Source organism: Labeo rohita, chromosome 10 (assembly GCF_022985175.1).
Source record: "Labeo rohita strain BAU-BD-2019 chromosome 10, IGBB_LRoh.1.0, whole genome shotgun sequence".
Lineage (NCBI taxonomy): Eukaryota > Metazoa > Chordata > Actinopteri > Cypriniformes > Cyprinidae > Labeo > Labeo rohita.
This window is the reverse complement of record NC_066878.1, coordinates 26093575-26110885: the sequence shown is the minus strand read 5'-3', so window position 1 is coordinate 26110885 and position 17311 is coordinate 26093575. Positions and strand designations below refer to the sequence as shown.

The window sequence follows — 17311 nt, the reverse complement described above, 5'->3', positions numbered from 1 at the left end:
AAATTATATTATATTATTATATTATATATGAAAATCTAATGAAAATAAAATAGTGAAAAAAATTATATTTTACACAAAGAAAATTAATCCTATTTTTAAAACCAATACTTAAAAAAAAATGTAATTATGAATTATAATAAGCACATTTTCCACCTAAATTCACATTTATTTAATGCAAAAAAGTATTAAAACATTATCAAAATATACATTAGATATATCATTTAAAATTGTAAAAAAAACAAACATTATGGTATTATTTTATAATGCTGTTTTTCTTCATTTAAAAAAAAAACAAAACTTTTTTTTGCATTTTGACCTTGAAAAAATGATTAAATATATATTACAATGCAATATTAACAACATTTATATTAGCTAATATAGAATGAATATGGAATCTAATAGATGTAGATAAACACATGTAGTGTTTGTTTTATAGTAATAAAAATAAAATGAGAATAAAAAGAACTTAATTGTGATTTATAATATAAAAATATTTTACATGTTTTTTTTGTCATTATTAATTATAATTAATTACATTTTATCCCCAAATTCCCATTAATTTAATGCAGAAACATATATTACAATTTAATATAATCAAAAAGTATATTAGATGTATTATTTAAATTTTGTAAAAAATATTATTATGGTAAATTATGGTCAAGTTTGATGCCTTTATTTTATGTTTATGTAGATAAACGTGTAGTATTTATAATGTTTTAAAGTAATGAAATCTAATGGGAATAAAATAAGATTATATTTTACATTAAGAAAATTAGTCCTATTTTTAAAACTTTTTTTTTTTTTGCATTTTGTCATTAATTATAATTAATCACTCCATTCCCGAATTCCTAATAATTTAATGCAAAAACATTTTTAATGTATATTTTACCTGAAGAAAATTAATCCTAACGTGATATTTATTTATTTATATTTTTAATGCATTTATATTTATTTATTATGCATTTTGTCATTATTAATTATAGTAAAGCACATTTTATCCCCAAATTCCAAATTAATTTAATGCATTTATTTCATGCTTATGTAGACAAAGATATATAGTGTTTATAATGTTTTATGTTAATGGGAACGGTAATGATAATAAAATAAAATGATAAGTTACGTGAAGAAAATGATTCCCATAAAACATAACGATTATTTATTTATTTATTTTGCATTTTGTCATTATTAATTATAATTAAGCACATTTTCAAATTCCCATTAAATGAATGCAAAAATAAAACAGATTTTCCATATGAAGCCCATTTTTAATCAGGCTGTGGTTTTGCAGTGGGATCAGCCCGGTCAGATAAACGCACCCAGATGCTGGGTATTTTTGTTCTTGTCTTTTGTTTTTCCTTGAAATCCCTCTAAAAGTGGAAGCCAATTGTCTCGAGATATTGAAATCCAATTGGCTGAGGCTGTGCGCGATTTACTAAAGCGCCACGGCACATTAACAAGTTCATCAACCCAGGTACGGTGGCATCCTTTTACCAGCAGACTGTGAGCAGAGCGGCCAAAGAAAACACGCGGCCCATGTGGAGCCCATAAAGCCGCTGACCCGGAGAGGGTAACAGGAATTTCCAGCGGACCTCTGCCTCTGATGGCCGTGTTTTCTTCTGCTCTGCGCTCTCACAGAGTCATTGACACCGTTTACAGTCTCTCCAGGACGGCAGCGCTCAATCTGACTCTAATTGTGCTGAATTCGCTCTCCAACAGCGCAGAGATGATGAATCGCTTCCAATTGGACTCAATTTGCACAGATTATCCTGTGTTATCTTGTGCTTGTACTGTATTAGCACAGCTTACGTGGCCGAATCCACTCGTCGGGAGCACGAACCAGAATACGTGTGATACATGTTGCTTTCAAATTGAGACTTTTTAAGACCTTTAATTCTTTTTGCTTTTGTCGTTTTAATGAGAATTGAGCACATTTTTACTATTGCTGTGATGCAAAAATAATGATATATTATTTAAATTGTATTCATGCATCATGGCAGTGTTTGTAGTGTAGCTTTTAATTTATTTAAATATAAAGTAATTGCATTGCAGTGATGAGAATAAAAGAAAAGCAAACCACATTGTCCTATATATGTATATGTACAAATTAAAAATAAATGTCTAAAAATTAAGCACAATTTTATTTCAGCTTAATTACAAAAAAATATATTTAAGTAAATATTAAATAAATAAATATTTGATTCATTTTATTTTTGACATTTCAAAATTAAGCTATATATATATATATATTTATAGCTTAATTTGGCTTAAATTTAAACATTTATTTTACTCTGCTGTAGTTTAAAAAATTTAAAATATTAATTACTTTTTTCATAATAGGATTCATATGAAAAAAAGTAATTTCTGTTTTATTGTTTGCATTAATTTAATGGGATTTTTGGGAAAAAAATGTGCTTAATTATAATTAATAATGACAAAATAATGGAAAAATGCTAAATATATTAATAAATAATCGTAATGTTTTTTTAAGGGGAATAATTTTCTTTGTGTAAAATATAATTATATTTCCATTACTATAAAACATAGTATAAAAACTATAAATTGCCCATGTTTAAAAAATAAAATAAAGCCGATTTTATTACGGTCAGTATCTTCTGTAAAGCAAAAAATGTATTCTTCTTTTGAAGTTTTTATATAGGTTTAACAATAATTTAATGACTGAAACAGTGTAAAATAAATGTCTAAAAATAAATAAAAATAAAAAAGATTATTTAAGTGTTAATCAGCCTGTCTATTTGAAACAAAGTAAAACCTTTTATTTATTTATTTATTTTTATTTTTACAAATCTCACTATCTTCTGTAAAGCAAAATATATTTTTTATTTATTCTTGTTTTTAAATTTGTATGGTAAAATATTGATTTATTTTGTATCGGTGGTTAAAGTGAAATCAGACATTAACAAATTCTAGTATAAAATACAAAAAAAAAAATAATTTTATGTATTTAAATACATGCATTTAATAATGTATTTAAATATTTAAATAATGTTTAATAATTATTACTATACTAATTTTGCAGTAAATGCTGTGTTTAGATTCTATTTAATAAATAAAAAACGTAATATTTAAATTAAATATGAATATATTTTAAAACCAGATAATGAAAGTCCTAATATGATCTGCTGTCAGACCAATGCCTGTAATAACACTCTGATCTGGTCTTTTATGAGTATTTTTGTTGTAAAATGGTGTGTTTGTGTGTGTCGTTGCAGTCATCAGATCAAGTCTCTGCAGTACAGCGTGACCGGCGACGTCATTCTGGTGGTGGCGGGAAACTCTCAGGCCAAAGTTCTGGACCGCGACGGATTCCAGGTCCTCGAATGTGTCAAAGGAGATCAATACATTGTGGACATGGCCAATACTAAGGTAACTTTAAATACACAAAGGGATAGTTCACCCAAAAAGGAAATTTTATGTTAATTAACTCACTCTCAACCCATCTGAGTCAGTTCGTTCATCATAGAATCATATATAGACTGATATTTTGGCTCATTTACAGTTGGAGTGACGGACGAACTGATTCAGACACTTCAGTTTGGTCTGATGAACTGGTCTACAAATTCACCAAAAAGAATCAGTTCAAAAAAATCGGTTCAAATGAATGATTCTTTCGGTCTTGCACAAACCGGTTGTTTTGCTTCATAAGGCCTCAGCATACTGTTGTATGAATGTTTTAATTCAGTGATGCAGTAAAAAAGATGAAGTATTAATCAGTCCGTCTGTTTGGAAGAAAATAAAGTCACATATTATTACAGTCAATATCTTCTGTAAAGCAAAATATTGTTATTTATTCTTCTTTTGTAATCGTATATTTTATATACAGTGGGTACGGAAAGTATTCAGACCCCCTTCAATTTTTCACTCTTTGTTATATTGCAGCCATTTGCTAAAATCATTTAAGTTCATTTTTTTTTTTCCTCATTAATGTACACACAGCACCCCATATTGACAGAAAAACACAGAATTGTTGACATTTTTGCAGATTTATTAAAAAAGAAAAACTGACATATCACATGGTCCTAAGTGTTCAGACCCTTTGCTGTGACACTCATATATTTAACTCAGGTGCTGTCCATTTCTTCTGATCATCCTTGAGATGGTTCTACACCTTCATTTGAGTCCAGCTGTGTTTGATTATACTGACTGGACTTGATTAGGAAAGCCACACACCTGTCTATATAAGACCTTACAGCTCACAGTGCATGTCAGAGCAAATGAGAATCATGAGGTCAAAGGAACTGCCTGAAGAGCTCAGAGACAGAATTGTGGCAAGGCACAGATCTGGCCAAGGTTACAGAAAAGTTTCTGCTGCACTTAAGGTTCCTAAGAGCACAGTGACCTCCATAATCCTTAAATGGAAGACGTTCGGGACGACCAGAACCCTTCCTAGAGCTGGCCGTCCGGCCAAACTGAGCTATCGGGGGAGAAGAGCCTTGGTGAGAGAGGTAAAGAAGAACCCAAAGATCACTGTGGCTGAGCTCCAGAGATGCAGTCGGGAGATGGGAGAAAGTTGTAGAAAGTCAACCATCACTGCAGCCCTCCACCAGTCGGGGCTTTATGGCAGAGTGGCCCGACGGAAGCCTCAGTGCAAGACACATGAAAGTTTTGCTAAAAAAAACACCTGAAGGACTCCAAGATGGTGAGAAATAAGATTCTCTGGTCTGATGAGACCAAGATAGAACTTTTTGGCCTTAATTCTAAGCGGTATGTGTGGAGAAAACCAGGCACTGCTCATCACCTGTCCAATACAGTCCCAACAGTGAAGCATGGTGGTGGCAGCATCATGCTGTGGGGGTGTTTTTCAGCTGCAGGGACAGGACGACTGGTTGCAATCGAGGGAAAGATGAATGCGGCCAAGTACAGGGATATCCTGGATGAAAACCTTCTCCAGAGTGCTCAGGACCTCAGACTGGGCCGACGGTTTACCTTCCAACAAGACAATGACCCTAAACACACAGCTAAAATAACGAAGGAGAGGCTTCACAACAACTCCGTGACTGTTCTTGAATGGCCCAGCCAGAGCCCTGACTTAAACCCAATTGAGCATCTCTGGAGAGACCTGAAAATGGCTGTTCACCAACATTTACCATCCAACCTGACAGAACTGGAGAGGATCTGCAAGGAGGAATGGCAGAGGATCCCCAAATCCAGGTGTGAAAAACTTGTTGCATCTTTCCCAAAAAGACTCATGGCTGTATTAGATCAAAAGGGTGCTTCTACTAAATACTGAGCAAAGAGTCTGAACACTTAGGACCATGTGATATTTCAGTTTTTATTTTTTAATAAATCTGCAAAAATGTCAACAATTCTGTGTTTTTCTGTCAATATGGGGTGCTGTGTGTACATTAATGAGGAAAAAAAATGAACTTAAATGATTTTAGCAAATGGCTGCAATATAACAAAGAGTGAAAATTTAAAGGGGTCTGAATACTTTCCGTACCCACTGTATATATATATATATATATATATATATATATATATATATATATATAAATTTATTTTTATGACATTAATACATTATAGTATAAAATACAAAAACATTTTTTATGCTTTTAAGTATTTATTAATTAATATGCTAATTAGTAATAAATGCTGTTTTAACTTTTTTTAATAATTTATGTGAATTATTTCAAATGTAATACTTTATATAAATTATTTTAATATTTTTTAATATATTTGACCTTATTCCAGTTGGAGTGACTGATGAACTGATTCAGACGCTTCGGTCCGATTTGATGAACTGGTTCAACTAGTTCACCAAAAAGAATCAGTTCAAAAGAATCGGTTCAAATAAATGATTTGTTCGATCTTGCACAGACCGATTGTTTTGCTTCATAAGACCTCAGTATATCGGCAGGAGCCACAGGAATTAATGTTGTGTTTGTTTTTATGTTTTATTTGACTCTGCCTTCTATAAAACCATCTCTTTAAATGCAAAGGTCAGAAAGTGAAAAACAATTTCAGCTGATTTGTGCTCAGTATCTGCTCTGCTAGTTCACAAGCTCAGAGTGTTTCTCAGTTCTCATGGTCTGTTTGTTTGCTGCATCTGGATGCTGTTTGTTGACTGTGGCGTAATGAGGTGTACATGAACTCCATCAGAGGCAAACGGCCACTAAATATTGCACCTGGTCCTTTGGCCCGTCCACATACACGCCGTCCCTGTGTATTCAGTGTGTAAAGCGCGTCGGGATGACGGTCGCGTTGCTAATGTAGTGTGTCGACACGCCACAGTCGCTGCAGGACAGGCCGCTTCTGCTTGTGGTTTTCTCTCCTCTTTTGGGTTCTTTCTGTACCCTAGCGAGTGCATTTCAGCGGCAAACATAAATATTGTTGTCTTCAATCATTGTCAGTGTCATGCTTTGCTGTTGAAGGATGCCAACTGGACGTCCATAACAGAAATACTTGAATTCAGTCAGTTTTATGGTCATAGTTATTAGTTCCACATGTGAACGCTCTCGGTGTACGCTACACATACACTTGTATACTGTTGTGCTATTTATTAATAGTACTTTTTTATATTTTCATTTTTATTTTATTTAAGTGATTTTTCATGTGCTTTTGATGTTTTTATTAGTTTTCTGGGAGGCAATAATTGCAATTTTCTGCTCACCAAATACATTAGAAATACATTAGAAATTGTGAAATATTATTCTAATTTAAAATAGCTGTTTTCTGTGTGAATATATGGTAAAATGTAATTTATTCCTGTGATCAAAGCTGATTTTAGCAGTGATTTACCATCATTACTCCAGTCAAAATCAAATTCATATTTGACTTTCGATTATTCTTTGGAATTTTATTCAGATATTATTTTTATTTGCTTATGTTTCAGATTATTTTATTTATTAAATTTTATTGAATTTTATTTTTATTTATATGTTACCATGATTCAAATTATTTATTGGAATTTTATTTTTATTTATTAATATGATTTAAATTAGTCATTGGAGTTCTATTCAGTTTATATATATATTTTTTTAATGTTACAATTTTTTATTTAATTTTGTATATTTTTTTTATAGATTTTATTTTTATTTATTAACATTAATTAAATTGGTAATTTAAGTTCTGTTCAGTTTTTATATTTTATTAACGTTGCAATTTTATATTTAATTTTTATAGATTTTTACATTTTAATAGATTTTATTTTTACTTATTTATTAATGTGATTCAAATTGTTTATTAAAATTGTATTTTTATTTTTAAATATTAATTAAATTAGTCATTGGAGTTCATTCATTTCTCATATTTTTTATTAATATGTTTAGATTTTTTGTATTTAATTTTTATAGATTTTTTCATTTTTTTTTAATAGATTTTTATTTTTATTGTGATTTAAATTGTTTAATTGTATTTTTATTTATTAGTATTAATTAAATTAGTCATTGAAGTTCTGTTCATTTTTATGTTTATTTTATCAATATGTTTTAATTTTTAATTTAATTTTTTATAGATTTTTATACTTTTTTTTAGAATTTGTTTTATTAATGCGATTTTATTTATTACTGTGAAAAATTCATTCAGATGTTATTTGTATTTATTAATGATAATTAAATTAATCATCAAAAAAATCCTAAAAAAAAAATATATATCAACGTTTACACATAGATATGAAAACTGTTTTTAACATTGTAAATAATAAGAACCATTATTACTAATAGAGCACCAATGATAATCAATAATTCAGCTTTGCATTACAGAAATAAATTATATTTTAAAATGTATTTACATAGAAACCAATTATTTTAAATTGTAATAATATTTCACAATATTACTGTTTTTACTGAATTTTTAATCAAATAAATACAGCAGCAGAGACTTATTTTTTAAAAATGTTATTTTCAAATTTAATTTTCATTTAAAAATATCCTAATTATTCCAATAAACACAACTAATAAAAACAACGAAAGCACAAATATTGCTAAAATTAAACAGAAAATAAATAAATAAATAAATAAAAATGTAAGTAGTAATTTTAGTACTTAATTTTTTTTGTGTTAAATCTTTATATTTTATTCAGTTTCAACTAATAAGAAGAATATTTCATCATTTTGAAGAAATAGTTTTTGTGTGAGTTTAGTCGCTGGGGTTTTGTGTCTGTGGTCAGTAGGTCCAAACAGAGCATCTTTTGTTTTCTGTTTAGAGTCACTGAGTGACAGGAAGCAGTTGTGATGCGTTATCCATCCATCCATATAATGCATTTCTGGTGTCAAACAATGCGGCAATAGAGCCAAATATCTGCTCTGAGTTTGTGTTTTGTATCTCATGAGGCCAGTGTGTGTGTCTTTGGGCGTTGTGAAGGTCAAATGAACAAATGCTGCAATAAAATATTCAGAACATATTTGTTATGATGCAGTGGATGAATGGTTCGTTTTAATAATGCGCTTTAAACAACGCAGCATGTGCTCATCATTACAGACGATCACTGACAGCTTTATTTATTCTCTCAGAATAACTTTATAAAAGCATTTTGCTGCATTTGCTTTGATTGGACGTTCATTTCCTGTGTCTAAATGAACACTTCAGACTCAACATTGGAAACATGTTTTCTTCTGCAAGTGTGAATGTGAAACTTCATTGGGAAGCAATGCAGGACAGAATGTCACGTTCAGGATATTTATTAGCAGTGCTTTTATTAAGTCAAGCACCATTCTTTGTGTTGGCCATAGTTGGTGAACAAATGGCCCTCATTATTTTACAATGATGTAAACATTTCGTTAATTCGATTTTGCTCCACTCACACAACCTTTGATTCAGAAGTTGGGGAAAGAATTAAATTCATCCATAATAAGACAAAAAAAAAAGATTAAGAAATAATAAAGTAAGCTTTGTTTTCATGTTGAAATTCTATTTATTTTTTGTAAATAAATTAATTTTAAGTTGTATTATTAATTAATTATTTAATTAATTAATGAAAAGGATTCAGATTATTTATTTTATATATATATATATATATATATATATATATATATATATATATATATAAAATTTATTGTGATTTTTATTATTTTTTATTTATTAATAAGATTTAAATTGTTTATTTTAATTGTATTCATTTTAACTTAAGTATTAATATGGTGTAAATTCTTTCCTAAAATTTCAGATTCTATCTTTTATATATTAATATGATGTAAATTTATTTATTTATTTGACTTATTGATTGATTGATTGATTAAAATTGTTTATTTTATTTACATTTATATATTAATATGATTAAAATAATTAAACCTTTTTTCAGATTAATTTTTTTTTTTTGTTAATATGACTCAAATTATTTATTGGAATTTTATTCCGATTTTATTTTTATTTATTTATTATGATTCAAATTATTTAGTGAAGTTGTGTTTAGATTTTATGTTTCTTCGTTAATATTCATTAAATTAATAATTGGAATTCTATTTTTATATTTATTTATTTTTATTAATATGTTCCTTTTTTATTTTTTAAGGCAAGTTATTTATTGGTTTTATTTAGATTTTATTTTTTATTAATATTAATTAATATTGGAATTCTGATCAGTTTTGTTTTCTGTTCAGTTTTTATATTCATTTATTTTATTAAAATGTTCCTTTATTATTTTTATGGATGTTTATATTTTTATAGATTTTTTTTATTTATTGATCCAAATTGTTTATTAAAGTTTATTCGGATTTTATTGTTATTTATTAATATTAATTGAATGAATATTAGTATTGGAATTCCATTCAGATTTTATATTTACTTTTTTTTTTTTTTTTAAATATGTTTCAAATTATTTATTTAAATTTTATTTTTATTTATTAAAATAAATTCTATTCAGTTTTGTTTTGTTTAGTTTTTATATTTATTCATTTTATTAAAATGTTCCTTTTTTATTTTTTATAGATGTTTATATTTGTAATACATTTTATTTATTTATCGTTATGATTCAAATTATTTATTAAAAATTTATTCCAATTTTATTTTTATTTACTATTATTAATTGAATTATTTTTGGAATTCTATTCAATTTTTATATTTGTTTATTTTATGAATATTTGTTTATGAATATTTTATTAATATTTTATTTTTATTTATTTATTAATTTGAGTCAAATTATTTATTGAAATTGTATTTATTTTATTTAGATTTTATGTTTAATTATTAATATTTATATTAGAATTCCGTTTACATTTTATTTTTATTTAATTATTAATATGATTCAAATGGGATTCTATTCTCATTCATTTATTTTTTAAATATGTTGCAAAATATTTATTGAAATTTTATTCTTTTCTTTTATTATTATTATTTTATTTTTTAATGTGATTCAGATTTTAATTATGCTTAATTTGCACTTTGCACACTGATGATCATCTGTCCTCTTGTAGGGTCACACGGCGATGCTGAACGGCGGCTGCTGGCATCCCAAAATCAAAGAGGAGTTCCTGACCTGCTCCAATGATGGGTGAGTCATTGAACACGAATGCTTTCAGCTTATTAGGTTCGATTTGCACGTGTTATGATTGGAAAAGCATTTAAACATCTGAAGGAAACTCGATCACGCTCATTTTTCAGTGGCATTTTTGTTTTTATACTTGAGTAAGTTCATGGCCTTTCTGGAAACCCTTTGTTCTGGAGTTTTTAACCCGTAATCCCAGGGGATTGTGGGTATTTCACTGAGCTTCTTGTGAGCAATCCAGAGTTTGATGTTAGTCACTGAAACTTTCCAAACAACGTGAAGCCAAATGCATGATTGTCTTAATCACATTTAACATTTATACTCTGTAGAAAGCACTCAAACAAGATCCGTTCTCAGAAGTCAGAACTTAAAGCTGATATGTTGTTTGATTACATTTCTTTTTATTTGATTAAAATAACTTGCATGGCAGTCGTCAGAAAGTGAGTCAGATTCAGTGATTCACTTTTCCAGACTGCTCATTTTGGCAGCTCAAGAATCGCCTCATAAGAATCAGTCGTTTTGTTCATATTTTGATGTTGAGTCAGTAAGTGAGTCTTGATTCAGATTCAGCGAGTCATCTGTTAGTCTGATTAGGTTTCAGGGAGTCATTTGTCGGACAAATTTAAGATTCTGTTCATTAAGAATCAGTCATTTTGATGACATTTCAGTTTTTATATCCAGTTCTCTCTATAAGAGCCATTTGTTCATCATCAGAAGAGTCGTTTCGATCACATTTTAATGTTCTTCTTTAATTAAAGTAACATTTTTTTGGCAATCATCCATTGTTAAACTGCCTGCTTATTGATTGATTGATTGATTGATTGATTGTTTTGATTTGATTTGATTGATTGATTGATTGTAGTAGCAGTAGTATTTTAAACAATTCAGAAATCAATTCATAAGAATAAAATATATAATTAAAAAATGTATGTATTTGTTAAAGCAATTCTAAATCAATTAATGAGAATAATTTATAAAAAAATATCATTTTAAAAATTATTATTATTATTATTATTTTAACAAATTAAAAAATCAGTTCGTAAGAATAATTTATAAAAATATTTTATTTAACCAATTCAAAATCAATTTATAAGAACAACTTATATAAATATATAATTTCAAAAAGTATTATTATTATTATTATTATTATTATTATTATTGTTATTATTATTATTATTATTATTATTATTATTTTAACCAATTCAGAAATCAATTCATAAGAATCATTTGTAAAAAATTGTCCTATTCAAAATCAATTCATAAGAATAATTTTATAAAAATATATAATTTCAAAAAAATTATTATTATTATTCAAATTATTATTATTATTATTATTATTTTAACCAACTCAGAAATCAATTTTTAAATTTAGATCTTTTTTAAATAATTATTCATTTTTATTCAAAATCCATGTATAATTTCAAATTTAATTTATTTATTTGTTTATTAATTCTTCTTCTTCTTCTTCTTCTTATTATTATTATTATTCATTTTTTTTTATATATATATCCAGTTCAAAAATCAATTCATAAGAATAATTTATTTATTTATTTATTTTGGTCACGTTAAAATATCAATTATGGCATTTGTTTAGTCAATAAATGAGTCTGAATCAGGTTCAGGGAGTCGTTTGCCAGACTGTTTGTTTTTTTTTATTTTTACTATTATTATTTTTCAACCAATTAAAGAAACAGTCCATAACAATAATTCAGAAAAATGTACAATTTATTAAAAGAAAAAAATTGGAATACTTATTTTCTCAAATAAAAATAGCAATTGTGTCACTCATCCAGTCAGTAAATAAGTCTGATTCAGATTCACTGAGTCATTTATCAGACCAATTCAAGAATCTGTGCATAAAAATCTGTTGTTTTAAACACGTTTTAGGGTTTGTCTTGAACTTAAATGAGCATTTATGGCAGTAATTTGCCCAGTCAGTGAGTCTGATTCTGATTCATAGAGCCATTTACCACTTTATTTCTTTGTTCATGAGAATAATTTGTTTGTAAGAATCAGTCGTGCTGTATATTTTTTTCTCACTTGCAATATCTCAAGCTCAGTTTAATATATTTTGTCAAGGCGCTGCAATAAATACCGGTGCGTTCGGCCAAATGCATTCGTGTTTTGCTTTTTGCAGCGCTCCAGTTCAGATGTTTCAATGTTCACAGCCTCAAAACTACAGGCCTGTGAAATTTTATATGCGTGTAAACCTTTGCACTGCGTCAAATCATGCCCTCGTTGTGTTCCCCTATAAAACCACGCTGGTTTTACTGTATGCGCTGAACGTTTGAGCCGTGGCGTACAGATGTGGCTCTGTTTTATTCAGTTGTAATATAGATTCTGGAAGTCTTCCCTTGGCACGTCGCAGCGCACGTCGCAGGCGCTTTCAGAGGAGGAAACGGGGAGCCATTTAGCTTGAGGAACAGCTGCAGATGTGAGCCGTCCCCGGTGGGACATTATATCAGCGCCGCGGGCCCCGCGGAGCCCTGGAACGGGGGCCACGTGTGTCCTGTGATGGGCCGGTGTGGCTGCGGGACGGTCCGCGCGTCAGACGGAGGTCAACGGGGGTCACGCGGGGGTCTAGATGGGCTCGGCGCGGCGCTTTGGTGCGATTATTGCGGTTCAGCGCTGTATTGATGTCCTGCTCGCTGTAGATTAAACTGACAGGCCGACACCATCGGTTCCTCTCATGGGACGGATGAACCTTGAGTTTGACCCTTTATAGAGACTGAAACTAGATGCTTTGTTACACTTACAAGTGGGGCTGGGCGATATTGCATATTTTTTTTGTGTATTGTACATTATCGATATCTATCACAATGTTTGTTTACCATTAATGGGGAAGAAGTGCTTTCCACATGTTTGTTAGATCTTGAGAATGTAAAGATAATTTCTTTGTTTACAGATAAACTCCATTAAGTTCCCTGTTAAGTTAGTGCCTCGTCAAATCGGTTTAATTTCACCCTAAATTCTGTTTTCCATTTTAATTTTTTTTTTTTTGTATTCTGTTTTATTTAAATTAATACGTTTTTTTTTAATGTAATGAAATGATGGAAGAGTTCATTCACAAAGATCATTGCAGTTTTATTTTGCCAAATAAGATGCTGCACAACAAAACTGTATAAATGTATAAAATGATGAAAAAATACCTTGGTTGTATAATATTCCTTTAAACTATTATTATTATTATTATTATTATTATTATTATCATTTAGTATTATGATTACATTTTAGTATTCATTAATATGTTCAATAATAATACATTTGTCATAATTTCTTCAAGTTAAATCAGACTTATTTTGATGGTAATACTACTGCTACTACTAATAATAATAGTCAAATTATTTAAAATAAAAAAAAATTATTTGATGGTATTAATAATATTTAATTACATTATTTCTGTATACAGTAGTAATTTATTACTGGTGTAATTTCTTCAAGTTAAATCACTATTATTTTGATGGTATTATTATTGTTATTATTGATAGTGTTATTATTATTTGTCATAATTGCTAATTAGATTTTCGTATACAGTAGTAATATATTTCTGTCGTAATTTCTTAAGTTAAATCAGATTTTTATTTTAATGGTAATATTATTATTATTATTATTATTATTATTATTATTCAATATTATTCAATATATCTCTCATAATTTCTTCAAGTTAAATCAGACTTTTTTTATTTGATGGTGTTAATAATAATAATAATATTTAATTACATCATTTCCGTATACAGCAGTAATATATTTTCTTCAAATCGCTTTTATGACGGTGTTATTATTCTTATTCTTATTATTTGTAACAATAATTGTTAATACATTTCTGTATACAGTAGTAATATATTTCTGTTATAATTTCAAGTTAAATCTGATTTTTATTTGATGGTGGTAATAATAATAATAACAATAATAATAACAATAATAGTAATACTTGAGAATTACATTTAGTACACAGTAGTAATATTTCTGTCATAATTTCAAGGTAAATCAGACTTTTTTATTATTGATGTTATTATTTATAATAATAATAATTGTGAATTATATTTCAGTGTACAATTGTGTATCTATATAAAATTACAAAATTAATTATAATAAATATATTATTAATTTAGCTTTTAATAAATAAATGATCAAATTTGTCCAAAAATTTTTCCCACTTTCAATAAATAATAAATATATATTATATTAATTAAATAAATGTATATATTATATTAATAAATATATATTATACTCTGTTCTTCTGTCAGTATTTATTTGAAATACAAATCTTTTGTATGTTATAAATGGCTTTACTGTCACTTTTAATTAATTTAATGCATCCTTGCATAACAAAAGTATGAACGGTAGTGTATAGTGTATAGTGACAACCTAACCTTGATCAAATTTTGAATAATTAATGCAATAATTATTTTTAAAATATTTTATTTTTAAAAATAATTATTTAATAAATATTTTAATATAAATAATCTAATACGATAAAATATTAAATAATGTAATTTTTTTTTTTTAAATAAATGATTTCATGTAAACATGCACTAATGACCGTCTCTCCAGTCCATTCAGCTGTTTCTCAGTCTCCCGCGTCATGCTGTGACAACCTAAAATAAGTTTCTCTTATAAATACGTCTCAAGACGAAAGCGCTGCCTTGCGTTTCGTCCAGATGTTTTTGAACATCATAATGCGGCTCTGCAGACCTGTGCTTCCTGCTGTGGATAAGTGAGTTTCCTGCAGACGATCCGTCTCTCTGGTGTACGGCGTAATTACACACACGTTACTTCTGTGGTGAACTGTTTCTTCATCAGGGTCCCGTCTGAGATAAATGCATCTTTCCTGTCCCGTTCACAGACGGGGAATCCGTCATAAATAGAGCTGTTTTCAGCACACGTGCGTACGGTCATTGATCGCTCACAGCGGTGCGGCTTTCAGGGCTGATAATAGCACAGATAGAGATGAACCTCACAGCCGCGTCATTCATCTGACCCTCCTGCTGTCGGACCCTCTTCAGTGTCTTGTTTAAGTGTCTCTGGTCCCTTAGTGCTTTGATTTGGTCATTTGGGAGTGAAACTCTCTTTAGGAGCATCTATCAGCACCGCAGGGACTTTAATAGATGCATGAATCATCGAAACATAAAGCAGAACTATAGTTTTCATTAACAGAGACTGTTTTCCCATGACCTCACACAACTTAGTAAGATACATGAATTATATTACGTTAATTTCCTACACGACTAAAAACAAAGACAAGACATGAAAACTATTTTTCACACACGTAGATGCACTGCTAAAATGTAAGTAAAATGTGTTTATTTGGATTTTATTATATTTATTCATAATAGATAATATGAATGAAATATTTAATATATTATGTAGTGGTTATTATGTAAGACTTTTATTTTGATGGTATTAATAATAATAATAATAATAATACTAATAATAATAATACTTGAGAATTACGTTTTAGTATACAATAGTAATATACTTCTGTCATAATTTCTTCATGTTAAATCTGACTTTGATTTTGCCTGTATTTATTATTATTATTATTATTATTCATAATAATAATAATAATACTTTAGAATTACAATTTAGTATACAGTAATAGTATATTTTGGTTGTAATTTCAAGTTAAATCAGACTTTTAGACTGTATTTAAAATAATAATAATAATAATAATTCAGAATTGCATTTTAATAATACAAATGTAATATTTCTGTCAAATTCTTTGTTAAATTAGACCTTTATTTTTGCTTTATTATTATTATTATTATTATTATTATGAATAATAATAATAATACTTAAATTACATTTTAGTATACAGTTGTCATATTTCTATCATAATTCTTCATGTTAAGTCAAACTTTTATTTCGGCTGTAGTATTATTATTTTATTATTATTATTATTATTATTATTATTATTATTAATAATAATAATAATACTTGAGAATTACATTTTAGTATACATTATTTTTTAAATTTTATTATTTTTATAATAAATTTAACGAAGATCATTAGCTATTTTACCATTATGTAGAATATTATAAAATTGAATTTCTAATATATTAAAAAAAAAAAAAGACAAGAAAACAAATTTTAATTTTTTTAATATATATATATATATATATATATATATATATATATATATATATATATATATATATATATATATATATATTTATTTTTATTTATTTATTTATTTATTTGTGAATTGTATTTATTTATAATTTATTTAACTTTTATAAAATCTAAAAATAAAAAATTCTGTTGCCTGATTTGTAAGATCAAGTTATATTATTATATTCTGGATAAAATGAAATGAAGCCTATTTTCTCCTCCTACACAATTTAATGCATCCTTGATGAATAAAAGCAGTGTATAAAAATGACATATAAATTACAATTTAAATATTTGTTCTTGTTAAATCTTAATTTTGGACGTTCCTAAAACAGGCTTAATTTTTTTTATGCAAAATATAGTGTGAAGTAATAAGATTATTTTCACCACAAAAAAACATGCATTTATTAAATAAGAAAAATGTTTTTATTTTATCTTGTACTTTTTTTTTAAATTTTATATAATTTATTAATTTCATTATAATTATTTATAATTTAACTTGTAAAATATTATATATTATATAATATATTTATATATTAAATAATATGTAATATATGCAGTTAAATAAAATACTATTTACTTCCATGAATGATATAAATGATAAATAAATATAATAAAATTAGTACATTAATACATTTTACTTTAATATTTTTTAGCAGTTATGCTTATTATTTATTATTTATTTATCTTTATAAAATATAAATTGTGTATGTAATGTGTATATGTATAAGATGTGTAAAATAATATTTGAATAATATGTAA

General features: G+C 27.3%; 1 protein-coding gene across 1 annotated transcript in view; it reads left to right on the top strand.

The window, feature by feature from the left end:
* The window catches only part of LOC127171694 (WD repeat-containing protein 70), an 87062-nt gene that overhangs the window by 8577 nt on the left and 61174 nt on the right, over window positions 1-17311 (top strand). Inside the window, exons 8-9 of the mRNA XM_051120492.1 lie at window positions 3231-3384; window positions 10368-10444. Of these exons, the coding sequence (XP_050976449.1) occupies window positions 3231-3384; window positions 10368-10444 (231 nt within the window). The remainder of the gene's footprint in view (window positions 1-3230; window positions 3385-10367; window positions 10445-17311) is intronic.